Raw genomic sequence first — 26,470 nt, 5'->3', positions numbered from 1 at the left:
TGCAATTTCTGTTCTCATCCTGAAGCAAAGTTCTTAACCCGAGCTACTATTTCTGTGTTAGCAGAGTCTGTAACCTAAAGCGTATGTAACCTGAGGTACCACTGTACAGGTGTTTTTGCAAGATAATAAACAAATTCAGCAAAAGCAAAGGAATTGCAAGTTTGGAAAGCCTATCTATAACTGGTTAACAAAGAGTAAAAAAGACAATTGGAAAAGCAGAGAAAGAATCTAGAACCAGTACATAACTGATACCACTTTTAATGGTACTCTTATTTTAATGAACAATTTCAAGAAAAACAACAACACATGGCCAAGAGAAAAAACGTTTTTAAGCAAAAGCCAGCTAAAGGGGTCTTATTCTGCTGCATATGAAACTGTGCGTATATTCTCCACATCCACTAGGTAAGTACTAAGATATGGCATTCTGGCAGATTTTGCACTATATAATTTGGAGCAAGTTCACTTAGTTTTCAGCACTTACAATCTGCCCAAAGTACAAATTTTGGATGACCCCACTATTATTATGGGCTATTGCACACAGACAATGGGAACAATGACAGCGCCAAATTTAATTCATATTAGACCTGTTGCCTCTAGCCTTGCAAAAATTAAGTTGGCAAAATCCATCAGGAAATGATTTATTCTGTAACAATCTGAAAGCTACAAAGCAAAAAGGCCAAAGGCCCTTAAATATATTTACAAAGTGTCCAGAAGACTAGCAATCTGACACGCGTTTCATGAAGTAGTCGGGCGATCTTGATTTTCTCAGCTCCCTATTTCCTGCAACTCAGTCCCTATTCACCTCTGAGTTCAGGCAACCCCATCCATGCTGAATATTTTGCATGTTACCAAGGCACAGGAAAGAAACCTCAACAAACAAAACACCAATGTAGTGTTCTGAATAGCGCGTCAAACTTGGACGAGAGGGGCCTGGGGTTGAATGGCACTATTTTAGTTGAGTCCAGTAACCATCCCTTAGACTAGCATATCTCAAAGGATTGTTGTGAGAATAACCACTTAAGAGACCCTGAGTTCCCTGGAAGGAACATGTTAGATAAATCATTAAATAAAATCTCTGAAATAAAATCTAGCTGCCTTATTCACCAGAATCACCAATCTCTGTAGTAAATGCCTGAGACCACTGACAGGAGGAATTCTTGTTTAGAAATAAGGTAAAACCATGCATACAGTGACTTATGTAGCTTCTCCACATATGTGTTTATTATATGATGCACAGCAGGCATATATAATTTTTAATTTACAATTTTAGTTTCTCCTCTCAACTTCACATGGGATGTGAAATTGCTAGAACATACGTAAATAAGAGAACTAAGAAGACAGATTCTGTAGAAGTCATGCATTCAAAAGCATTGTTTTTTTTAAAAAAATAAAGAACAAACAGATGTATTAGCTTGTTCAAAAAACAAACAAAAACAAGATTTCTGGTGACATTTGACTCTGCTCCATTGTCATTCATATGAAGAAACAGCACTTCAAATCTCATCATCCACAAGATCTTGCATGATCAAGTCTGTTTTCTCTGTCTTTTGGATACTAGACTTCAAAATTTGCCAAGCAAAGCTATAAATGATGCCCACTGTACTTTTTTTTAACAGACATCTCTGTCTGCAAAGCATAACTAGAGTGAGTGACAGAAAAAACAAACATTTACTTATCTTGGAGTCCCAACCATACTGCACAAATGGTAATTTGCACTGTACTTAGAGATCTAGATTCTATGCTTAGTAAGTAGAGCAGAACCATTTCTGTCTGTAAATATCAATACCACTAAAAAGCCAAGGAAAAAATCCCCAGGATGTCTTAGGATGTCTCCACAGCCCTTAGGATGTCTTACTCTTTAAGGGCAAGTAACAGCACACAGGTAACCTCAATGTGGCACCAGACCCTGTATCTGCCACACAGAGCTTTGAGGAAATGCTTATGGTGCCTGCTGCCATAATGATGTTATTTTAATATCAGCATAAGTATCAAATTGTGACCACATCTTGTGTTGCTGATAGGACTCTTAAGCCCAATCTTATGTACATGAATAGTACAATGCAAATAGTAGTAGGCAGCTACTAAAATGCTCTATTATCTCAGGGCACAACAGGTAGTAGTGTTCACCACATGTGATATATTTGGATACACAGGAAGTAAATATTATCTTCTGTGTAAACAAACCAGTATTTCATTGAATTGTCAGCTCTCATAATGTACACTCTGTCATCTAGATTAAAGAAAGTCAAACTGCTTTAAACTTGAAGCACATTCTCCACAGCTGATTTGCAAAAAACCAAAACCCCACCCAGATCTGATTATCTCCTAGTTACTCTCAGCAGCCAAATCACAGCTGCTTCTCATCAACATCATCACTCCCTTCTAAGATGGGACCTGCCCATGAATGCTAAGCTTTCTCAGGTGTCTTTGGTGAAGGACTTCATTAAAAAAAATTTTTAAGTCTAAGAACACAGTGCTGCCTGGATCACATCTTTTAGGTTTGTTGGCATTTTCAAAAGAACTCTTGAAAGGTCAGTGAGACAGGAATCACCCTTGCAGAAGCAATGCTGGTTCTCCTTCAGCAACACTTGATCTTCTAAATATTAGTTTAAAGGTAAAGTTAAAGGACCCCTGACAGTTAAGTCCAGTTGTGAACGACTCTGGGATTGTGGCGCTCATCTCGCTTTACTGGCCGAGGGAGCCGATGTTTGTCTGCAGACAGTTTTTCCAAGTCATGTGGCCAGCATGACTAAGCTGCTTCTGGAGAAACCAGAGCAGTGCACGGAAATGCCGTTTACCTTCCCGCCAGAGCGGTACCTATTTATCTACTTGCACTTTGACATGCTTTCAAACTGCTAAGTTGGCAGGAGCTGGGACCAAGCAATGGGAGCTCACCCTGTCGCGGGGACTCGAACCGCCGACCTTCTGATCGGCAAGCCCTAGGTTCTGTGGTTTAACCCACAGCGCCACCCGCGTCCCTAATAATAATAATATATTAGTTTATTCTATTTTTAAAGAATGCTTAGCTGAATTCCCAAGGTTTAAAAAGTATAATAAAACATCACCAATACCTAACAGGTGCACACACACCCCCGCCCACAAAAAAAAAAGCCAGCTTAAAAAAACACAATCATACTCAGTAGCCATGAATGTTGACTCTTACCTGGAAAAGAAAAAAATGGAAAACCAGGGGCAATGCAAAAACCAGGGTAGGGGCAAATAGAACAACTTGCTATAAGAGGGCATGGCCGGCCCATAAAATGGATCGATCCTATTAGGACAGGAAAGTATCTTATAACATCTTGTTGCATGTCACACTTTCCCCCCTCTTAATATGGAGTTCAGGTAGTCAACTCTCTATCAGTTTTAATATGACACAGGATCACCCCAAAATAGTGATTTGTATGTACTTACAGGACTTCCTTGCTACATGTTAGCATATGAATGTATATACAGGCACCCCCCCACACACACTTATGCACATTCTACTTGCATGTGGCCATGGGAAATAAATAAATAATTCAATTCATACGCAGAAATGAGAGAGCTGGAGAGTCCTCATGGCTCTCATGGAGACCCCACCTGGAGCTCAAAGCGGATGTCAGTGAGGGCAGAGGAAGCCCCACAAAGACCAGAGGGGTGGTGGGACTTTCTTTTGTTTACACTGCTCAGCCTCCCCACTTCACAGCTGGGGGGGGGTAGCGCAGCTGCTGCTGCTTTTCTATGCATCCTCCAGCCGGCCCCAGAGCTTAATAATAATAATAATAATTTGTACCCCACCCATCTGACTGTGTTTCCCCAGCCACTTTGGGCGGCTTCCAGCGTGTATTAAAAAAAGCTTCTATTCCAGTTGTGGCTATTTTTGGTACAATATTTTTGATCTGGATTGGAGAGAGAGTGGCAGAGGGAGCATTTAAAAGGTGTTTAGGCAGTCCTCCCCTCTTACGTGACTTCACTTATGGGGGGGTTGGAATGTAAACCCAAAGTAAGTGGGGAGGTGCTTGTATTAAAATAATTTTGACAGTCATGTGACTAGTAATGTGAGGTAAGAATATTCTCGAGAATGAGAATAGTCTTAAGAATATTCTCTGCTAGAAAATTCTCTCGGATAATATTCTCCACAAACTAAATTCTAATGTAAGAACCAGTTTCACCACCCACATTTAAAAAATCTAGTAAATAATAAATCAAGCTGTGATATTACAGTGGTGCCCTGCAAGACGAATGCCTCGCAAGACGGAAAACCCGCTAGACGAAAGGGTTTTCCGTTTCGGAGGCGCTTTGCAAGACGAATTTCCCTATGGGCTTGCTTCGCAAGACAAAAATGTCTTGCGAGTCTTGCCATTTTTTTCCTGCTCCCCCCCCTTTTTCTAAGCCGCTAAGCCGTTAATAGCCTTTTAACAGCTTAGCCGCTAACCCTTTAATAGCCGCTAAGCCGCTAAATCGCTAATAGCGCTAATCCGCTTAGCCACTAATGGGGTTGCTTCGCAAGACGAAAAAACCGCTAGACGAAGAGAATCGCGGAACGGATTCTTTTCGTCTTGCGAGGCACCACTGCACTGAATTTACTTGTATCAAACCTTAACATGCCAATTGCATTTTTTGACTTGTCCTATAACATGTACATGTTCTAGCGGAAGAATAAAATATGACCTTATTGCTCCAATAGTGAAATGGATAATGTTATTAGAATCGGACACACCAAGGTGGTTTGAGGTTGGGTGGTTGAGTCATTTAAAGAACTAGAAGATCACTTTGAAAAAGTGATGCCTTTGAGCCCCCTTATAAAGCAAGAAGAGAAATAGATGAAAGAGGCAGTTAAGAAAAGAAATGGCATTGCAGCCAATTCACTTTGCTGCAAATATCCTTGATCTAAAGTATAATGACGTTCATTTATCACGAAATGAACAAATTCAAGGTACTGAGTTGATCTCAAAATATCAGCAAGTGCACCAAATGATGCACAAGATATTTTGGCAGAGCTGGCAGTATATCGTGCTAAGGAAGATTTTTTTTAGCAAGTCATACGTATTGAAAAAAGTGGATACAGTGGTTTGGTGGAAGGGACCATGCTTTGGTTCAAAGCTTAGCCGAGTGGCTGTGGACATTTTAAATATGCCACCAACAACAGCTGCAACAGAACGTAGCTTCAGTACTTATGGACTTAGCCTATTCCTTTTTGCTGAATGAATTACTATAGACAGAGCAGGAAAGCTTACATATGTAGCTCATAACTTAAAACTCCTAGAAGAGAAGAAAACACAGCTTCTGACAAGCTCATTGAATTTTACACAACCATCAACTTCGTTTTATGATCTCGCAGATGATCGGTGTGGAAGTGAAAGCTCTGTTACCAGTGGAGACGAAGATGGTGACTTATCCTCTTAAGATGTTTGAGGAGTCAAAAGAATATTCTCGAGAATTTAACATCACTACATGTGACCTGCAGAACACTGAGGACATAGAGGAAATAAAATATAGAATAACTTGTCTCTCTGGAAAGGCAACCTCTGGGTTCACTTTGAACCCTACAAGCAAGAACTCCTATATATGTTGTCACATGCTATTTTTTGAGGGGTGGGAGGCAGGCATGCGGGCAATCACACCTATGCTAAAATCCTAGATTTCTCTACTCTCTTTTACAAACTGCAGCCACTTTACTCCAGAGAATGAAAAATGGGCCTAATGGAAGCAAAAGCTAGGCAGATTGTATTAGTAAACCAGAAGAGACATAGAATATTAGGGGCGAAGGGGGGAATGAAAAAGCGGGGAGGAATTGCTCACATCTCATGCTGCTTATAGAAGGTTATGGAATTGCATGGAATTGGACTGTACAGGATTCAGATGGAATAAAAGAATGTTATCCAGAACCACTCGCCTCCTTCATAAGATAGTAAAATGCTTAGGGTTGGAGCTACCAATCAACCCCCAAACTGAGCTCCCTTAACACCATATAGCAAGCATGGGAAGACATGAGGGGCAAGGTGACCTTCCTCCCTAGAGGTCTGAATAGTGCTACATGGTCCAGCTTGGGTGGTTCTTTGAACAGGAGCACTTCTCTTAAGAGCCGAAAATATACTACATTTTTTGTGGTGTCCCACTTGCTCCCTATAACTGCAAAGATGCTGGCCCCATGCTTACTGTTGAAGGCAAAACAGGACCATGAGCAAGCCAGAATATATGCAAACACACATTTCCTTCCCCAAAAGGTGAAATCCTCCTCAAAAGGGGACAGAGGACTGCATCAGTGCATTGCCCTCATGTTATGGAATGTAGGCTACATGAATACAGCTTTTCTGTATTCCATCTATCTGTCTCAAGAGACAATGGAGTGTGCTTCTGGGGGGGAAGTAAAGCTGCTCTGTTAGCAGGACTGAAGTGACCTCCACAGGGCAAAAGCCTTGTATGTGTACGGAGGTCTTGGGCTGCACAGATGACAAGACCCCATTCTCGGCCTTGCTGATGTGGTCCGCCAAAGGAAAGCAGGGCAAATACTCCAGTTTTTTTTGCAGGGTTTTACTCCTTAGCTTTTTATTCTCCTGAAAATATCCCATAACCATAAGTTTAGGACAGGAGTTTTCCTACTCTAAGATGGGCTACCTTCCAAGGTTGACAGGCCTCACATCTGCCACTCACATGCAGCATGTGAAGAAAACAACTTCTTGACCATTAGACCCACTATTGGTCTCATCCGCTCAATCCACATGAGCCTGTCTTCACATGTGGGAAAGCCCCTAACTCACAAAGGGTTTGAGATCCATCAGCTACCCCTCACTTGGTTTATCTTGCCAGTTGAAGCTGTTCCCTGGTGTGGCTGCTATCGCCTGCCGACAGCTTCTGGGAGCCACAGGTGAGAGCTGAGTGCAGGATAGGGATCAAAAGTGGACAAACCTCTCCAGAAGAAACACAACATGTCCCCCACCATAGGTACTACCCCTCCCCTAACACCCCTGCTCAGTTACCCTTCCGCTTTGGGGCCCTTGAAGCAAGAAATCTGTACATATTTCCCCCTCAATTTGCCCTTACCTATCATCAGGCAAGTGACTTAAAGAAGAGTTATTACATGGCCCTGGCTATGGGAGTGAGAGCCCCTGATGAGAAAAAGCATGCAGCACATGACAAGGCACTTGCCAACTTTTATCTCATCAGCTTTTACCATCTCCATGATCTTTTGAGCCTGGGCATCAACAATGAAAATTCTCTTGTGGGGAAAGGCTGTACAGTGGTACCTCGGGTTAAGTACTTAATTCGTTCCGGAGGTCCGCACTTAACCTGAAACTGTTCTTAACCTGAAGCACCACTTTAGCTAATGGGGCCTCCTGCTGCTGCCGCACCGCCGGAGCATGATTTCTGTTCTCATCCTGAAGCAAAGTTCTTAACCCGAGGTACTATTTCTGGGTTAGCGGAGTCTGTAACCTGAAGCATATGTAACCTGAAGCATATGTAACCCGAGGTACCACTGTAGTTTAATAGAAGAGCATCTGCTTTGGACACAGAAAGTCCCAGGTTTAATCTCCAGGTATGACTGGGAGAGAAAGAAGGGAGAGAAGCCTGGCGGCTTAAGATGAAATCATCCAGAGTTAGCAATGCCCATCCCCAATTGCCAACTCTGCGCTTTCAACCTCCAAAGCACACGGTATTGTTCTTCACACTCCTTCCCTCTGTAAACTGTGCAGTTTAACAAATTGTGCCACACCTTTAAAGCCTCGCTCTGCTCACTAGGATTGACTGTATACATATGGGGGTGGGGGAGCCTTCCCCACTTTCCTCCAAAGATCTCAAAAACGACACACGCAAAAAGTTGATACAGTATGAGATGGGCTTCCCCTAGGCAACGTAAAAAGTAAACACGAACTCTTGAACTCCAACATGCCTGGTGAACGCGCGCGCGCGCACACACACACCCCTTGGGAGCAGGAGACGAAAAGCAGGGCAACTTTCCCCGCTTTCTTAGTAGTTTAAATGCACTTTAATGGGGGAGGGGGGTGAAGGGAAAAGGAGGACTAATTTTGGAATGCGTGGCTTCCCTCTTCCCACGCCGAGGGGAAGAAAGAAAAAACGCTCCAAGTTGCAGAAAGCGTGATTTTATAGGAGAGAGAAAATGAGAAGCGTGGCTTGGGGATTGCATGGCAGCCCCGAATCACCCTCGCGCCCCCCGCCCCGGTCCTCTCCTACACCACGGAGCCGCCTCCCTCGCCCTCCACCGGCTCTTATTGCCCCTTAGCTGCTCGCCCTCCCAGCCTCCTTCCCCTCGCGACACCCGCCTCCAAACCCCAACGGCGCCCTGGGCCCCCGCAGCGCCGGAGAAGGGCTGCCCGCCGCCGCTTTCTCCTTTCGGGAGGAGGGAAGCCTCCCCAAGCGCCGGCGCCTCCGCCGCTTCGAGGAGCGGCGGGCACGCCCCGCGGGCGCGAGGGGCACCGGAGGCCTCGTCCCAATCCCCGGCCTTTCCTGGCGCAGCCCCCGCAGCAGGCGAGCCGCCGGCTGCAGAGCGGACCCTCCTTACCTGGCCTTGAGGCTGCTGGCGCCCCGCTCGTAGGCCCAGGCGGAGGGCGGCGGCGAGGACGCGGCGGCGGCGGCGACCGAAGCCAGCGGGTCGGGGTAGCTGGGGGTCGCCGGGTAGTTCCTGTCCATCATCGGAGCGGGAAAGGAGGGGACGCCGCGGCTCCGCGCGGGGCCTGGGCGCGCGGGGAGAAGGGAAAGGGGGCGGAGGCGGGCGGGCTGCTTGGCGGCGGCGGCTGCAGCTGCAAGGACCGAGCGGGTGGGAGCGACTCCCCCCCCTTCACTCTCGCAGGAGGAGGAGGAGGAGGGCGGCAGCGGCGGCGGCCACCCCCGACGCGGCCCTCCCCTCGGTTTCCGCCGCGAGGGGCGGGAGGGCGGCTCGTAATTAGGGGAGCGGCGGCTGCAAGCAGCCCAGCCGAAGACCCATGTTGGGCTGCTGCTGCTGCTTACCAGGATGTCCCTCCCACCCCCGCCACAGTTTACTGGGGCTCCAGAGCACGGGAAGCAGCAGCTGCTGCTGCCGCCGCCGCCGAGGATCCGTAATCGTAGCAGCGGCGGCGGGAGAAGGAAGGGAGGAAGGAGTGAGCTTGGCCTACAGAGCGGAACCGGGAAAGGCGGCGCGTCAGAATGCGGGCAATAACCGAGGAGCCCTAAATACGGACAAGCTTCGGGGTAGCCGAAGCCTGGTATGGCGACTGGGGATTGCATTCTTCGGATGGGCTGCAGTAAGGACCCGTGTTGGCCGCCGTGCGGTGGGGAATGCTTTGCCATCTTTTTGTGTGCAGGTGAAAATGGTTTTCCGTGACTGAGCTAGAAGTTCTGGAGCCACGCGGACACTCCTTCCTCAGATTTTTTTTTCCTCCCTCGTGCACTGTTTTAGCTTGTATGCCTACCAGTTTACAAAACTGTCAATGTTTAAAGCTGTCGACGTGAGAAGTGTCATACACGTGTCTCATCCAGGAAGCCAAGATTAGCTGTTTCTGCTTGCAGAGTGTACATACTGGAGAGCCTCCGGTTTGTTGTTGTGGGTAATGTGTAAAATGTCCCCAAAGTTCATACAGTTTCCAGGGGGTGGGTGTGAACTGTTTCTCTGCTTTGGAATGTAGGTCAAACGCTGGAACAGAATATTGTACATGCTTCTTTTCTGAAAACAGGACATGCACTGTTCCTCCCCCCATGGCAGTAGCTATTTCACGTTTCCCTTAGTGGCTTAGCTCCTTTGGTTAAAATTGCTTCCAGAAATAGAGAAGACACTTGTGTAAGTATTCTGCAACAAATATACCTGCACTTATAAACTGTATGCAAATCTACGGTTAATTCAGTGGCTTCAATGTAAGTTTTAATAAATCCGCCTCATGTTAATTAGCTAACCAATACCAGGACTGTGTTGTGAATGGCCACTGCTAATAGCATGTTTTCTCTCAGCTTCCATTCTTCTTCCTTCCCCCCTAATGTACCTGTAACTTGGGGTAATACTTGAGGCCTATTTCATCGGATGCATGAAGATTCATGATTTAATGCACACTGAGAGGCAAATGAGGAGGAAGCACCATTCAATTAAAGATCTGTTATTGCTAGTTTAAAAAACACAGTTTAAGTTGTTCAGAGTTAGAGAAACATTCCATTTATATTATGTTACTAGCTCTTCCTTTTATTGTGGTTAAAACTAGTTCAAAGCAAGGATCCTGTGCTTATTCATATTATCATTCCCACTTTATTACCAATCTGAATTGGTGTTTTTTTTAATTTAAAAAATGCAGCTTTTAAAAAAAATTGATAATGAAAGTGCTAAGTTGGTGAGAGACAGAAAGGCTGGCAAATCAATGCACTGATTGCACCAATTGGCTCAGAATGCATCAGAGGAGTTCACTACAGTTCTTAGCACCTAAAATGAAGCATAACAAAAGGAGTCGTTCATCCTTAGCCATCAGCACATTGCTTAAGGGTGCATTCCTTGTTCACCTGACACACTTCACTTCCTCTCAGGCACACTGAAGAGCTGTATCCCTTTCACCCTGTGAAAGACTCCTGAAGTAAGCACAGTGCTGCAGCATTTCAGCTAGACAGCTTCTTCTCTCCAAGTTAATTCTCAAGCATTCTACAAGCCCCGTTTCTTAATTAAACAGGAAGAGAGAGAGACTTCTTGAATGCCCTAAGCCCTCTTGAAGGGCCTGGATATGGCGGCGGTGGAACTTCACAATTGCCGCTTTGTGCTACTGCTTGTTCATAAGTTGGCAACCCACTGTGTTCTGTGCATGGAGAGAGAGGGTTTAAGGAAATCTCTTCGTGTCTTTGAAAGATGATGGAAGAGTTACGCCTCCTGTAGCTTCTATCCCTAAAATAAAAGCAAAACTTTTAAGAATGGCAGAGTGGTGATTAAGTATAAGAGTCCAAAACTTCATTTGAGAGAAGAACCTGAACTACACTTTCTTGGGAGTACAGTGTTTTCAGTGGCTAGTGTCTGCCGCTCAGAGAACAAGGTGGCATAGAATGGGAGTACAGTATCCACTTGTGCTGGTATAGTTCCCTAACCCCATTTTACTAAAGCATATGGATCAGCACTGGACAAGGGCACATCACCTCTGAAGAATTAAAAGAGTACATATGTCACGGACAAATGTAGGACGGGGCTGTGTGTGCTGATGTCACAGGTGCCAGCACTGCCACCTTCCCGCATCACAATTCGTAACAATTGCACTGAGGGACAATTTGTCAGGAGCTCTGGAGAGCTGCTGGCAGTCAGTATTCTGAGCTAGATGAATCAATGGTATGAATCAGTATAAGGCTGTTTCTCTTCGTTATTCCCTGTCATTGTTCCTGGCTCCAGATTTTGCCTTTATCTTTCCCACAAACCTCAGCAATTAGCTTTGCCCACTGATCTTCATGCTCTTCCATGGTCATAACAATTTCATATACCTTACTTCCATCCAAATCTCCATATATTAGGATACAGCAGGATTATTTTTAAAAATCTATTAGTTCTGAAGGATTCAACTGTTCAAGTCAAAATCCATAGATTATTTGGTAAGTCATACCCTATTCCCATTTTTTTCTCTTAAGTCCCAAGGCATATCACCTTGGGACAGGTGACGGCAAGGCTGTCTCCTGGGGACAGCCATTCCAGCAGTGGGAGAGCTGGGAAGCAGAGCTCACTCCATTGAATCTGCTGTGACAGGACAGCTCCATCAGGCCTCATCTCTCCTCAGTTGTCATCTGTGGGCAGCCATTCCATCATACTGCCTCAGTGGGAGAAATAGGAAGCAGGGCTCCTTCATGAACTGCCTGTCCCTGAGCTGCGCCAGCTGTTCATTATTTCCCTTGTATGTTTTGAGTTTGTAAGTCTCCCAAGTAGAGACTGCCTTGTTTTTATTGTGTGTAAGCCACTCTGGGAGCTTTTTTGGCTAACAGCAGGGTACAAATGCTTCAGATAAATATCTGCACAGCACAAACCCAAATGGGACAAAATGCAGTAAACATACAGCACACATATATACCGCACCCATAATTTTTTTGGGAGGGGGTACAGAAACTTCCATGTCAAACTTGAATACACTGAACAAAGTATTGGAAATTACAAAACTTATTTTCTTACCGTGGTAGATGTCTTTGTTTGCACTTCTTTTGGCAGAGAAAATAAATAAGTAACCCAGTTATGATCAACAGTACTCCAATTGCGACCAAGCCAGTCAAAAGTCCCATAACATCAATCTTCCGCATTGCTTGCTCTTCTGTATAGAATCAGAATTACTGAGTATATTCTTGATCTACCCTAGGTCACACTATGCCGTAAAAAAAAAAAAAGTGTCTTGTAAAGGTAAAGGTAAAGGTACCCCTGCCCGTACGGGCCAGTCTTGCCAGACTCTAGGGTTGTGCGCTCATCTCACTCTATAGGCCGGGAGCCAGTGCTGTCCGCAGACACTTCCGGGTCACGTGGCCAGCGTGACAAGCTGCATCTGGCGAGCCAGCGCAGCACATGGAACACCGTTTACCTTCCCGCTAGTAAGCGGTCCCTATTTATCTACTTGCACCCGAAGGTGCTTTCGAACTGCTAGGTTGGCAGGCGCTGGGACCGAACGACAGGAGCGCACCCCGCCGCAGGGATTCGAACCGCCGACCTTTTGATCGGCAAGTCCTAGGTGCTGAGGCTTTAACCCACAGCGCCACCTGCGTCCCATTAAGTGTCTTGTAACTATTCCTAAATTATCCCACCTCCCCATAGCTGCCTAAGTCCCCTCCTCTCCAGGGTCTTTCCCAAGCAATGTAAGACACTGGTTGTGTGAAGCTATCTTCACCCTTTTCATGCCTCTCCTGGTTCTGGAAGACCAGGGGAGAGAAAGATGCTTGTTACAAGGGGAGGGGCAGACACCGATGCCTCTTTAACAACCGGAATAATCCCTGCCTCTTGGCCTCCCTCCTCTCCTGCTTCAGCTTCTGCCTCTCATCAGAATTAGATCAGACTTCTCTCTGCCACAGACTCCCCCAGCTCACTAAGCCCTGTTACATCTTCCGCTTCCGACACCACCTCACCCCTGTCTTCTCCCTCTTCTCCATCCTACCACTACTTCTTGGGCTCTGAACCTTCTTCCCACCATTCCTGTGCGCCCAACTAGTCCATGACACTGGAGGAGGTTGGGATGAAGCAGAGGTGTCTCTCCACCCAGCCCTGCCCAGTTACACCAACAAGGAATGCCCCAATGTAAATGGCAGGTGGGCAGAGGCCCCACTGGCAGGAGTCAGCAGGACTCCTTGAAGTGGGGCATTTCAGGGTTGGGGGAGGGTGGAACTGGGCCAGCAAAGGATCCACTCAACCTTGAGCCAGCTCTGCTGCCATTATGTAATGGCAATAGACCTAGGGGATGTCATAGCAAGAAGGCATTTTTCCTTGTGGCCAGCAGAAGTAGTGGTACTGTGGTTGTGACAGTGCTGCTCTGCCAGGCAGAGTGAGTGTGGGTTTGGATGGTGGGTTAAAAGTATCTGCAATATAAAACAAAAATAGAAACCACGAAGACCTGTGATTTTGGCTTACCTTGATATCTGCCACGACCCTCCATGGTATATTTCTCCCAAAATAATATCTGAGATAGTAAAGAAAAACAATGTAATTGAGGTAAAATCTCTAGCAGCAATTAAAAACAAAAACTGCCCCCCCAAAACCCAGTTAAGAATTTAACTTTGGTTGAAGTTACAAGAGTCGCACTGATTAACTCTGGGTGGAATTTGGTTAAGGAAGTTTTAAGACCTGCCTTAATACCAATATTAATTATCAGTACAGTGGTACCTCAGGTTAAGTACTTAATTCGTTCTGGAGGTCCGTTCTTAACCTGAAACTGTTCTTAACCTGAAGCACCACTTTAGCTAATGGGGCCTCCTGCTGTTGCCGTGCTGCCAGAACACGATTTCTGCTCTCATCCTGAAGCAAAGTTCTTAACCCGAGGTAATATTTCTGGGTTAGCGGAGTCTGTAACTTGAAGAGTATGTAACCCGAGGTACCACTGTATATATAAATTGGACTGAGAGAAAGGCAACAAGCTGTGCATAATACAAGACGGAAATAAAGCACTTCATTAGCCCCGCTGGTAATTGGCTTGTACTGCAAGTTCTAGTTATTGATAAATACTTACTCATGCTGGTATAAGTGAATACTTACTAGAATATGATTCTTAAGCATGTTTGCTACAACTGTCTGAGGCGGATTCCCACCCCCACCCCGTGACTAGCATATTCAGCTGCATGTCACATGGATTTAAAAGGACTCCCTTCAAAAGACTGAAGCCTAAGTACATCATGCAGCAGCAAGTTCCCCGAGAAGCCATTTGATGAGACATGCATACATTTACAGTGCATGCACACAATATGTTTATTTTTAATTTTTTATAGTGGAACCTCTGCTTTATGAATACTATTTTGCTTCTGGGCATAGCTTCCAGTTTGACAGGCTGTCCTTAAGCTTATTGGTGCTCCCAAGCTTTGACGTGCTAATATGGACAACTAACTCAGAGCTACTCTGCAACTCAGAAACAGCAATTTCTAAAAATATAAGAATAATGAGTGACCAATGTCTGATGCAAAATAAAGCAATGCATACACTCTTACCATAGGAACATTCACCACAATTAAGGCCAAAGAGCACATAAAAGATGGCATATAATTTACCCCCAAATCAGAAGCTCAACTACGCAAACCTTAATTGGCCCCATGGTAAACCGCAGAGAGGGAGATTTTCCCTCCCTCTCCTTCTTGTGAACTTAAAAAAGACACGTTTTTCCCTGCGAAAGGAATAATGCTTGCTGTTTTGTCACAAATCAAGCCTGAACCTTAAAATATTATATTGGTAAAGAAAAAGCAGTTTATAGTGCATACACGCCATACATTTAAAGTGCATCATGTGCAAAGAATAATTGGAACTGCAGGTGCTGAGAATTCATAGAATCGTAGAATTGTAGAGTTGGAAGGGACCCTGATGGTCATCTAGTCCAACCCCCGCAGTGCAGGAATCTTTGCCCAATGTAGGGCTCAAACCCATGACCCTGAAATTAAAAATCTCCTGCTCTACTGTCTGAGCTTTCCCAGCAGAAGGGTTGCTGTGTGGTATAAACTATAGTTCCCAGGTTTCCTGGGATAAAAAATGTGATTTAAATGTAGCTTGTGTATGCAGTATTAACCTAAAACTTACAGTTCTGCTGCAAACTAGTGGATTTAAATGATAACTAGTAACAGTACATGTTGGCCTGCCTATGAGGAGGTGTAAAATAGGCAGCATAAGAAGCATAAGTGCTCCACCCTCCTCTGTCTCTGGGGGAGAAGTGGTGTTGGTTTCCATTGAGATCTCGCAAAATCTCGCTGGAAAACAGTGCTGCTTCTTTGCTGGTAGTGGGGTGAGCCTGCCAGGGTGGCACTTTTCAGCTTCCCTGGTAGAGGTGGGGGCAGAGCGGCAGCACAGCAAGTACGTAGTTTCCCATTTTGCCTTTGGTGGCAAGACCAGACAAGCTACCATTGAACTTGCCTTCAATTATTATTATTATTATTATTTAAAGAAAAAAACTATGCACATATGGAAAAGCTTCTCCACACAGCGCACGTCAAGAAACTCTACTACGTTAGAAACATTTCCTTGATGATTCTCCTGTGAAATGCATCATCCAGCCCCATTTACCGAAAAAGTTAACAACAGCATGGCTAATCCCAAGGCTGCCCCCATCCATTTTGTGGAGATATGAGTGTACCCATCCTAATAACAGTAGCACATAAAGCCTAGTGTGAGTACAGCACCAAACAGTGAGGGAAATGGAATTTGGCTTGTAAATTCTTCTACAAACAGTTAATGAGCTAGCTCAGCCCTCCTCAACCTGTTGCCCGCCAGACATTTTGGACTACAACTCTCAATTAGCCTCAGCCAGTATGGCCTATGGCAGGGGTAGGCAAACTAAGGCCCAGAGGCCAGATCCAGCCCAACTGCCTTCTAAATCTGGCGCGCGGACGGTCCGGGAATCAGCGTGTTTTTACATGAGTAGAATGTGTCCTTTTATTTAAAATGCACCTCTGTGTTATTTGTGGGGCACAGGAATTCGTTCAATTCCCCCCCCCCCAAAAAAAAATAGTCCGACCCCCCACAAGGTCTGAGGGACAGTGGACCGGCCCCCTAATGAAAAAGTTTGCTGATCCGTAGCCTGTGGTCAGGGATTCAGGGAGTTGGAATCCAAAGCAACCAATTGGAGAAGGCTGATTACTTTCCCCCTCTGCATAATGGCTCAGACAACGGTTCAGAAAGACTAGACCTGGGCTAGGCACAACCCTTTCAATCCTAGGAGCAGTAAAAAATAATAATAATAATAAATACAATTTCACCCATAAGCACAATGGGTTCTGTGCCCTTTCTCAAATGATAAATATGTACACATGATGTACTCCTAAGCATTGACCTTAGAAATATCTCCTTTATAGGCCACCAAAAGTAAAGCAATTACTGTTTTTTCTTGGTCTCCAAAAATTTCTCTTGCTTCCTCGAAATTGCAGTATTCTTCATTGCATTCCCTTTCAAGATTCCCTGGGGTTACTAGTTCAAAGTCAAATCTGTTGTATAGAAGGTGTCGTCCAATGAATAAATTGGCTTCCTCTGTTGAGATGAACACTGAAAAAATAATTAAAGCAACATTTATATTAAATATATAAACATGGCCTTTAAGAAAATGCACTGGAATGCAAACACACTGGTGGAAAATTTCCATTCACAGATACTTTAAAGACACACCAAGTAGAGTCCCTTGATTATAGTCACATGGAAGAAGTCACATATGAATCAGCAGAGCTGATTCAAAATATTTCACAACCACATTTTCTAACCACCTATGTTTGCTCAAGTCACACTAGGAGGCTGCGTGATCCCAGTGGCTCACACATTACTTCATATTATTGCGAAAACAGCAGCAGATCATATTTGAGTATTACATAGGCCTTAAAAATGGAACCCCTTTTATCATTTTGTCATCATGGTTTAGTCTAGGGGTCAGCAAACTTTTTCAGCAGGGGGCCGCTTCACTGTCCCTCAGACCTTGTGAGGGGGGGCTGGACTATATTTTTTGGGGGGAGGGGAATGAACGAATTCCTATGCCCCACAAATAACCCAGAGATGCATTTTAAATAAAAAGACACATTCTACTCATGTAAAAACACGCTGATTCCCAGACCGTCTGCGGGCCGGATTTAGAAGGCAATTGGGTCGGATCTGGCCCCCGGGCCTTAGTTTGCCTACTCATGGTTTAGCCTTTATAGGTGAAAAGGTTATCCAATGCTGAATGCCATACTGCAGCGAACTGGAGCTATATAAAGCACTTGCACATAATCTACTCAAGGAAATAACGGCTGGGCTCAAATCAAACACAGGGTTTCCCAAGGCTATGTTTGGTTAATGGCATCCACTAGTCAGCTTTAGTGGGTGAGCCTCTAGGGTGGAATCTACACACATACAAAAAAACGCTGTGAAAATACTTTTTTAAAAATAACATTTTGAAAAATACATTGAATTTGGCATAGCTGTTACCATCAAGTGTCACATTTGTATACTGCACTTTACAACACATTTTAAACGTTTTATTTGCAGCTGTATAGCTGAGTCCCAGGTGACAGAACCTTTGATGATGTGACCATGATGGTTGCCCTAGCTTTGTAGGCTCTGGCCTCACTGAAACTCTTGCAGAAGCCAGCAGGAAAAGGCTACTGGTATTCAACTCAACCACCTCTGCTTCTCCTTGTTTGTTTCTTAAGCCTTTCTCCAGATTTTCTATTTGCCCCAGATTCCTGATTACCTGCCCCTTGCCCTGTAATCTGACTCTCAGTTATCTCAGTAATGCTTCTATCTAATCCTGCTTGTGTCAAGACTAGACTGAATTCACTCCTGTGTCTAACTGTGAAGTTTCATCCCCAGCGCTGATGCTGTGAGGTTGTGTCAGGTGCTACTGCTTCAGGGATTCTGTGGGGGCCACTGAGTAAAAAACTTGTTTATACTGACACCCCAAAACCACATCCATCTTCTTGTCCACAGTGGGTGGCTGCAAAGTGAAAAATTCGGCCCACTCCAAAATATGTTATTATTGGGTGCTTGTAGAAAACCTGTGGTCTCTTTCAGTATCTTTTCGAAGGATTGCATCAATTGCAATCACCCTAGAACCTTACTATTTAATAACAGAAAAGTGTTGTGGGTAGTATAAATCATGCCATGGTAGATACAAAGACAATCTGCCACAGATGTCAGTAAAATTGAAACTACTCTCATGGTTTTTCTCAAGGGAACCAGCAGAGTCCCACAAACTGTTGTATATCCCTAGTTTCTGAAAAAGGAGCTCCACTAACAAAATACTTTAATCTGAGGATCACATGACAGGAAAGAAGAGGGACGTGGGTGGCGCTGTGGGTTAAACCACAGAGCCTAGGACTTGCCGATCAGAAGGTCGGTGGTTCAAATCCCTGCGACAGGGTGAGCTCCCGTCGCTCGGTCCCTGCTCCTGCCAACCTAGCAGTTTGAAAGCACGTCAAAGTGCAAGTAGATAAATAGGTACCGCTCTGGTGGGAAGGTAAACGGCGTTTCCGTGTGCTGCTCTGGTTCGCCAGAAGTGTCTTAGTCATGCTGGCCACATGACCCGGAAGCTGTACGCCGGCTCCCTTGGCCAATAAAGCGAGATGAATGCCGTAACCCCAGAGTCGGCTACGACTGGACCTAATGGTCAGGGGTCCCTTCACCTTTAAGTTTGTAACATGCACACATTTAACTTGTGCACATTCAGATTCATACGCTCGGCAAACAATTAAAAATAAAAGTAAAAAGAGGGCGGGCGCCTGGGGAAAAGGACTTTGGCAATCCCACTTACCATTGAACCCGATGTGTATTGACTATATGTGATTTTGGTTCTAGGTGCAATCCCTGGAATGTAACCCTTGCCTAAGTTGCAGGCTTGTTGTCTTCTTAACAACAGTGGATTATATTTCAAAACAGAAATCTTTAGCCAGTAGCCTAAGAAAAACCTGAAGAAGAACTTTTGAGAGCCACAATCATTGTTCAGCCCCAGATAATATACACAAGTTACTTATGAAACTATGACAGTGATGTCACTTTGAGCCATATTAGAGGTGTTCAGGATGAAGAAGTTATAAACAGCCTTTAGAAGCCAGAACAGAGGTACGTGTCAAAGGGAGTAAACCTTTCCAGGTGAGGTGGGACTGAAATGTGTCAAGTTAAGTTGAAACAATGTGGGGAGCTTGAGAGGAGCCTGAGGGCAGGTTGAATACGAACAACTTTAACAGGAAAATGACTTCATAAAATGACATTTCCCTGTAATTCTTCCATGGTTACTAATACTTATAAATGTATGTTTGTTTATTTATTTATTTATTGTATATGAGTTACCGTCGATGAAACCCAACTAAAATATTAAAAGAAAGTAACTTTTTTTCAACCATTTCAGTAGGGAAGGGTCGGGCAGATCAAAGCACCCAGGCATCCTGCTAAGTAGGCGGGTCACCATAGGGACGACCTGTACCCATTCAAAAATTCCTCTCACATTAGCAGTGAGGACCCGGGCGTCATCCCGGATCATTATTTTCCTTACTCATAAGTTTAAGGCATTTATAAATGTATGTTTAGGTGGTAAAAGCACACACGAATATATATAGCCAGATGAAATCCATTAATTTAAAAGTGATATATTTCTAATTGACCATGGTAGAATTGCAGTGAATCCTCCGGAGGACATTTTTCTGCAAAATAAAATAAAATATAGCATAACTCATCGTGAATTCTGTGGGAGCAAGCAAGGGGAAGAAAGCAAGAGGATGGAGACCCTGTGCCCTTGGGAGTGGATAATTCCACCTGCATTGTTCCATCCCTTAGCCCTTGAGCCTTCATAAGGGAACTACTCTGTTTCTGGTCTTATGCATACAAACGTTCATGGGGGTGGGTTGCTTGGCACTAATGCCATTAGTTTGGGGCTATCGGGGGTTGTGGAAGTGTTGGACATTGTTAGCTAGCTTATTTGAACACGGTACACTTACTTTTTTTTGGTGTATTTTAAATGAGCTGTTAATTGTCAAATTGCTCATCTTACTTTGCAATATTTTGTTGTTGTTGTTGTTGTTACTGTACTATTGTATTTAGACTGTTCTAGAATCATTGGATTGTAGAGTTGGAAGGACCCAACCCCCTACCCGCAGCCATCCCTGGTTAACAGATGCACCAACCAAGCATGTCCAAAGTCCGTTTCGGGGCCCCGCTGGTCGGTTTAATCTGGCCCCTGTGACAGTTTATTTCCTGGGGTAAGATCCTAAAAAAAAGCTCAACAACCTCAATCCTAAAAAAGGTCAACAACTTTGGTTGGCCCTTATGGCCCTTCACTTCATCAAATCTGGCCCTCTTTGAAAAAAGTTTGGACACCACTGCACCAACCCATTGCACCACAGAGGTCTTGGTTTTCTATGAACTACATTGAGCAGAAATCTATTTGTGGGATATGTGGTAGATAAATAGAAAGATACTTGTCACTATGGCTGTTGAAGTTTGGCAGGTGCTTGGTATAGCCACTGATTAAGGATGGGCTTGGGGAATTCCAGATTCAGCTTGCGTTGCAGTTCGGGGTGATCTGGCAAATCACCAGGTGTGGCCATATTGCTGGCTGCATGGGGCCAACCAGAAGCAATTCTGGCCTATGGTTTCCAACAAAACATGTTAGTATGGGGCAATTGCCTGGGTGGGGTGCAGTTTAAAACGCAGAACAATGTGCATTTAAGATTGTTGTTCTATGACTATTGATTGTTGCAATAAATTCTTTTGATTTCATACACCCCACAGGAATGACTTACTTCTTGAACTATCTTGACAATAGTATCTGGATGATTCCCCTCCTCCACCCGTACGCGCAATTAGACCCTTTTTAATGAAGGAAGAGTAAAACTTTAGTGAACAAATTATAATTTTGGATTATAATTTTGGATTGGGAAGAGAATCTCAGCTGTGTTTAGAAGCTATAGCTTATGCATAAAGTTACCTTCTTTCACTGCATCCGATTCCTTCAGTTGTCTTGAGCAGTGAGGAAATGCAAGCAATGTTAGCACCAGCTGAAGGAGCAAAATGTAAAAAAAGAACATAACCCGGTACCTGTAATAAAAAAAAAAGTTACCAAATTAATAATATTTTTAAAATTGTTAATGGATAAATTGCAGGCAGACTTCAAAAAAAATTGGCTGCAGTGAACATCATTCACAAGTCGCTACAAGACATTTAGATGAAAGTTGCTTTAGATTAGGCTGCAGGCCTCCCATAAAACCAGTCTAGCATGTACCTCATCTTGGTTGCATAATAATAATTACATGGATTGTTCTCAGCAATTGAAACCAACAATTTCAGCATCAGGGGGGAAAAATACATGATAACATAAGTTAGGTCCTACTTCATGTGTCCGTGCATCCTTTCGATCACCAGCACATTCCCCCCACATGTAGAATCTTGTCAAGGACAACATTCCAAACTGATTACACGGAGCTTCAGCATGACAGAAACTAGACATGTGCTTTTACTATGATATTGACCAGGGTTCAGAGAGCTCCTTCTGGGCACCATCAAGGGTTTGTTCAAACAGTAAGATCCCCCCTCCCCACGCTACTTCTCTCCCTTCAAAACTAGGCTATGTGGTACCATGTGACTGAAACGCCCCTTATGGGCTTGAAGGGCTCTTGCTCCAGAAATGCAAAAAAGTTTTTTTGAAAAAATTCTCCTGCTCCAGAAATGCATTTTTTTTCCCTCCTGCGCCAGAAAGCCCTCGCTTGGACTGGCCAGGCTAGTCGCGCTGTTCTTTGGCTCCTTGCCAGTAGGCACAATAGCTCTTGCTCAGCATCTCGGGGGGGGGGGGGCAGTTTAGCCGGACGAAACTGAGCCGCTGTCAAAAAAACAATGACTGTGGCGCACCCGATACCAACTCCAGCAGCCCTCTCTTCCCAGAAGCGCACCTCGAATTCCACCCCACTTCCCCTTCGATGTTCAAATGGCCGGCTGCCTCTGTTGTGGACACACAGTTTTTAGCCTTTTGACTTTTGTTATGCGTACATAAGCAAAACCCAGCGCCCTGGGAATCTTGGGCTGAAGGTATTCTCGAGCAAAACTGTGCGCAAACTTCAAGTTCATGGCGCGCTGCGATTGATGGCACCCGCTGCCACTTCCTGCTTCTTTAAACTAATGAAAGTGAAGCCCCCCTCCCCCGCCAGCCCCAAACCATCGTAACAAGTTGAGGGGCAGATCTAACAGCCGATATTGCGGAAGATCAAGACCAACGTAGAAATACAGAAAGCGTAAGCGGAGAAGGCACGTTGCTCGGGTCACGAAGGTGCCATAGGGTGTGGGCTCCAGTAATTTTCCCTCCCTCCCTTCGCCTCCCCTCGGAAGAACTGGCAGCTTCATCCATGTCCTTAAACTCGCAGATCTCTGCGTCTTTATGCTCCTCGAAACCTATCCCGCTTTCGCGATCGCCTACCTGTTGAGTTCAAATCCCAAATGCTCCCAAAGCTCTCCGTCCGCGCCACTCCAGCCTGGCTTTTCTCAGAGGTACCGATCGCTTCTCTTCGGGAGCACTCGGAGTGGGAGACGGCGGTATGAGATCATATTACCTGCTTTTGTAGCCTCCCACCTGAATCCCGGGCGGGCTCAGGAATAAAAGGAGAGAGGACTCGGTCGCGGCAGAAGACAGCGCATATTTAAATCGGCTAATTAGCATACTGAGTGAACATCCCATTCAACATGTCCGTGTTGAATATCCCCGTCTTCCTTAGACATCCTCATTCCTCTTCCCCGTTCGCGACAGTATGAGTCACACACAGCTCCTTTCGGCACCCATCCATCTGATTCTAGGAAATTGTCCTTAAGTGGGAAAAGGATTTGAGTTTTGGTTTGCTATTTGTGCGGTGGAGCTGCAAATGCGTTCGAGGATTACTGAAAGAAAGGCCCTTCCTGTCCACTTTGGTCAAGGGTGATTTTATTGTAATGTCATGAGCAATGAGGCAGGTCAGTACAGTGGTACCTCTAGATGCGAACCGGATCCGTTCCGGAGCCCCTTTCGCATCTAGAAGCAAACGTAACTAGCAACAGCACGACTGCGCATGCGCGTGTCGCTTTTCGCCGCTTCTGCGCATGCGTGTGACGTCATTTTGAGCATCTGCGCAGTAATGCGCTCCCATAACTCAAACCCCTCAACTTGAAGCGTATTCAACCCGAGGTATGACTGTAGTTTCTTTGTATATGAGCTAGCTAGTTGAGGGGTTATTTATATTATTTTGAGGAAAGCCTACCATGCCAACGGAACTTGAGATATGCTGCCAGCAGGAAAGTACACTGCAGGAACGTCCCAGATGTTTACTCTGCCCACGGCTATGCTCCCTGCTCTTGCCCTTTTGAGAACACTTTCTACAGATACCTGAAAGGATCTGCGCTTAATTGTTCTTGGTGCCATTTGTGACGATGCTAAGAAACTTCTTTTCTGAGAGAAGCAAATTGTTTGAAGGAACTGGTATCCATATCCTAGACAAGTGACCACAATGGCATAATTATTTGGCAAGGTTAAAATTTTGTCCACTAGTTGCCTGGACATTACATATCAGTGCCAAAGGCCAGCAGCCTGCTCTAAGGGTGGCCAACTAGATGCCTGTGGGAAACCTGCAATCAGGAGCGGAGAACCAGACCACTCTTCTCTACTGATGTTTCCCACATCCAGCCTCCAGCCATGAAGACAGAGCCTAGTAGCCTCCATGAATTTGTCTCATTCTCTTTTAAAGTCATCCAGGTTGGTGGCCATCCCAGCCTCTTGTGGAATGGAATTCTATAGCTCAACTATGCACTGCATGAAGAAGTACGTTCTTTCATTTGCCCTGCCTCTTCCAACATTCAGCTTCATTGGGCGTCCACAAATTCTGGTGTTTTGAGAGAGGAAGGACTTCTCTTTCTACTTTCTGTTCCAAAAATAATTCTATAAAATGTCACCTCTTATTCACCTTTTCTCGAAACTAAAAAGCCTCAAACGCTGCAACCTTCCCTAATAAAGGAGTCATTCCACCCTGTTGATTGTCTTGGTTGCTCTTTTCTGCCCCTTTTCCAACTCTACAATGTCCCTTTTGAGGTGAGGCAACCAGAACTGTTCACAGTATTCCAACTGTGGTCCCACAATAGATTTGCATAACAGCATTACGATATTGGAGTTTTTATATTCAATTCATTTCCTAACTATCCCAAGCATGGAATTTGCCGCACACAGGATTTCCAGTGAACTATCCGCTGGGGTACATCAAGGTCTCTTGTTCCTGGGCCGTAACTGCCAGTTCAGACCCTATGAATGTGTACGTGAAATTAAGATTTTTTTACCTCGACATGCATCACGTTACACTTGATCATACTGAATAGCATCCATAACAACTGTCTTTTGTCATCCCCTTTTGATCACATAGGTCAACAGTGTGTTTTGCTCACTTTAGAGCAGGGACACACACACACGTGCACAGACGGGCCATGAGTCTGGTGCCGTGTTGCAGTGCCCTCCCCTTGCAGTATCTTCTCTTCCATCCTGTATTTTTGTAATGGAATGTGCATGGGACAGCTCAGATTTGCCTAAGCTTGTTATCACTATGCACTGTCTTCACTATTGCCCAAAGGTTTTTGCTAGGCTTCCCTTATGCACAGTACCAGGAACTTGCTGATTCAAGTCTGCCCAGTGTTGGCAAGCTCCAGCTGAATGTTGTAAACAGTACAGTGGGATTACAATCATTGGCACATTGTCTCTTCAACTTCCCTACCCTTTTAAAGAAGCAAAACATATATATATATATATATATATATATATATATATATATATATATATATATATATATTTGGCCATCTTTGGTTAGGAAACTGATGCCCTCTAGTGAGATTTGACAGCAGTTGCATTTGGTTGCTTTTGTTGCATTCTAAGGGTTTATTTGCAAGGCTCCTTCTTCTGCCTTTTTATCTAACTTGTGTTTTAATCTACTCCTGTGATTACAGTGCAATGGACATTCCGTCTTCCAGATTAAACTACAATAAGATTATTAAACCCGACTCGGCAAGCACCAAGTTTAGTGTATGATACCACACTTCACTTATCGATACATATTTATAATATTAATAAGGTTTAAACTGGTAGGTGAATACTTTTGGAAAATTCTGTTCCACCTTTAGTTGCAGACATGGAACTGTTGCATGTCACATGTCTGTTTACATACCAGCACAGCTTGCTGGGAACTTCCGCTGTGTGTATAGCTTTTGCTTCTCTCTGTCTCTCTGAGAAGACAAAGAGAGAGACGACATGTTTCTTTGTCCTTATTTATGATTAATACATCCGTAGTTGTAGTATGCTTCCAGAAGCCTCACGCCTATTCTGTGTGCACAGTTTGCTTGGCTGATATAGTGTGCCCTGGCTTTGAAGCCTGGGTCGCTGACTTACGTCGGAGCAGAGGCCGATGGGTTTTCCCAGCAGGACGGCCGAAGGAGACGACCCAGCTGGGGCTAGCCAGCTGGCCTTGCGACCCTCTGCATGCTGACAGATACTACAGTTTCTGGCACTACTTTGCATTCAGGAGAGCTCATATAGCACATTATTATTAATGATGATGATGATGATGACTTATATACTGCCCTTCATCATAAGATGTTAGTGCGGTTCACAAGATAAAAAATACAAGGTCAAATTAATAGTTAAAACAAAACAACAATACAATACAATACAATACAATACAATACAATACAATACAATACAACCCCCCCTCTCACAAACACATTTAAAAGGCTGTAGAATACTAATCAGCTCCGTATAGTCATAAATTAACCAGTTTTTACAAAGACAGCCTAAATCTCCAATGTCCTCTCATCTAAAGAAAACTGAACCTGGTAACGCTGCGCCTGGAAATTCAAGCAGAAAGTACCAACAGATGGTTGTAGCCAGCTAAGTTCTCTGCAGAGTACACCCGTTGTAACTAATGGACCGAAATTAGTCATGCCCATTAATTGAAATTGATCTGCTCTTAGTATGACCAGCAGTGGATACAAACCAGAATCTATAATGCCACCTGGTTTGCTGTTTTGTGGGAAACTACATCAGTAAATCAATTTAAATTAATGTACATGTCAACAGATTTAGTAGGTGTTTTGTGGGATTACTAATGGCTGTATGCTGCTATTATTTCCAGATTGTCCATGCAAGATTCAGACTGTATTGCTGGACTTGACAGGAGAGTTGTGCTACATTAGATCTGTTTATATGCTGTAAAGCACTTTGCACACCTAGGGCACAGTTTTGGAGAAGGACAGCAGTAGCTGATATAATATTTGATGCATCTGTGAGATTTGTGCTATGAATCCTATTATTTGATTCATCAAATTTTATTTATTTATTCACTGCCCAAGTAGACAGAGGACGATATGACTCACTGCATT

At 44.5% G+C, this 26,470-nt stretch overlaps 2 protein-coding genes and 1 non-coding gene across 5 annotated transcripts in view; all 3 read right to left on the bottom strand.

The window, feature by feature from the left end:
• The window catches only part of QSER1 (glutamine and serine rich 1), a 46,704-nt gene extending 36,981 nt beyond the window's left edge, over positions 1-9,723 (bottom strand). The window contains exon 1 of the mRNA XM_028730306.2: positions 8,504-9,723. Within this exon, the coding sequence (XP_028586139.2) occupies positions 8,504-9,270 (767 nt within the window). The 5' untranslated portion in view covers positions 9,271-9,723. The remainder of the gene's footprint in view (positions 1-8,503) is intronic.
• Positions 9,724-10,051: 328 nt separating this feature from the next.
• Positions 10,052-22,809, bottom strand: PRRG4 (proline rich and Gla domain 4). Of its 3 annotated transcripts, none has more exons than XM_077930070.1 (6): positions 22,642-22,809; positions 21,030-21,139; positions 16,419-16,627; positions 13,526-13,574; positions 12,092-12,227; positions 10,052-10,834 (listed from the first exon to the last, which is right to left on the bottom strand). In XM_077930070.1, exons 1-6 carry the CDS (start codon positions 22,764-22,766, stop codon positions 10,618-10,620), a joined length of 846 nt encoding a protein of 281 aa, XP_077786196.1. In that variant the 5' UTR covers positions 22,767-22,809; the 3' UTR covers positions 10,052-10,617. The 3 variants fall into 3 exon arrangements, with proteins under 3 accessions (XP_077786196.1, XP_077786198.1, XP_077786200.1); XM_077930072.1 differs by having other exon boundaries at positions 16,464-16,627; positions 22,642-22,807; XM_077930074.1 differs by having other exon boundaries at positions 22,509-22,806.
• LOC114585752 (U12 minor spliceosomal RNA) lies at positions 19,466-19,615 on the bottom strand. The gene has a single exon (XR_003703979.2). It is a non-coding gene; the product is annotated as a U12 minor spliceosomal RNA (small nuclear RNA).
• Positions 22,810-26,470: the final 3,661 nt, after the last annotated feature.

Source organism: Podarcis muralis, chromosome 1 (assembly GCF_964188315.1).
Source record: "Podarcis muralis chromosome 1, rPodMur119.hap1.1, whole genome shotgun sequence".
NCBI lineage: Eukaryota > Metazoa > Chordata > Lepidosauria > Squamata > Lacertidae > Podarcis > Podarcis muralis.
This window is presented reverse-complemented; position numbering and strand designations above follow the sequence as displayed.

Excerpts from the sequence above, each read along its gene's own strand:
- PRRG4 (XM_077930070.1), bottom strand. The coding sequence starts at position 22,766 with ATGGGATGTTCACTCAGTATGCTAATTAGCCGATTTAAATATGCGCTG. Across the intron at positions 21,140-22,641 it reads GTGGGAGGCTACAAAAGCAG|GTACCGGGTTATGTTCTTTT; the intron begins GTAATATGATCT and ends TTTTTATTACAG. Across the intron at positions 13,575-16,418 it reads ATAAAGGAGATATTTCTAAG|ATATTATTTTGGGAGAAATA; the intron begins GTCAATGCTTAG and ends TTACTATCTCAG.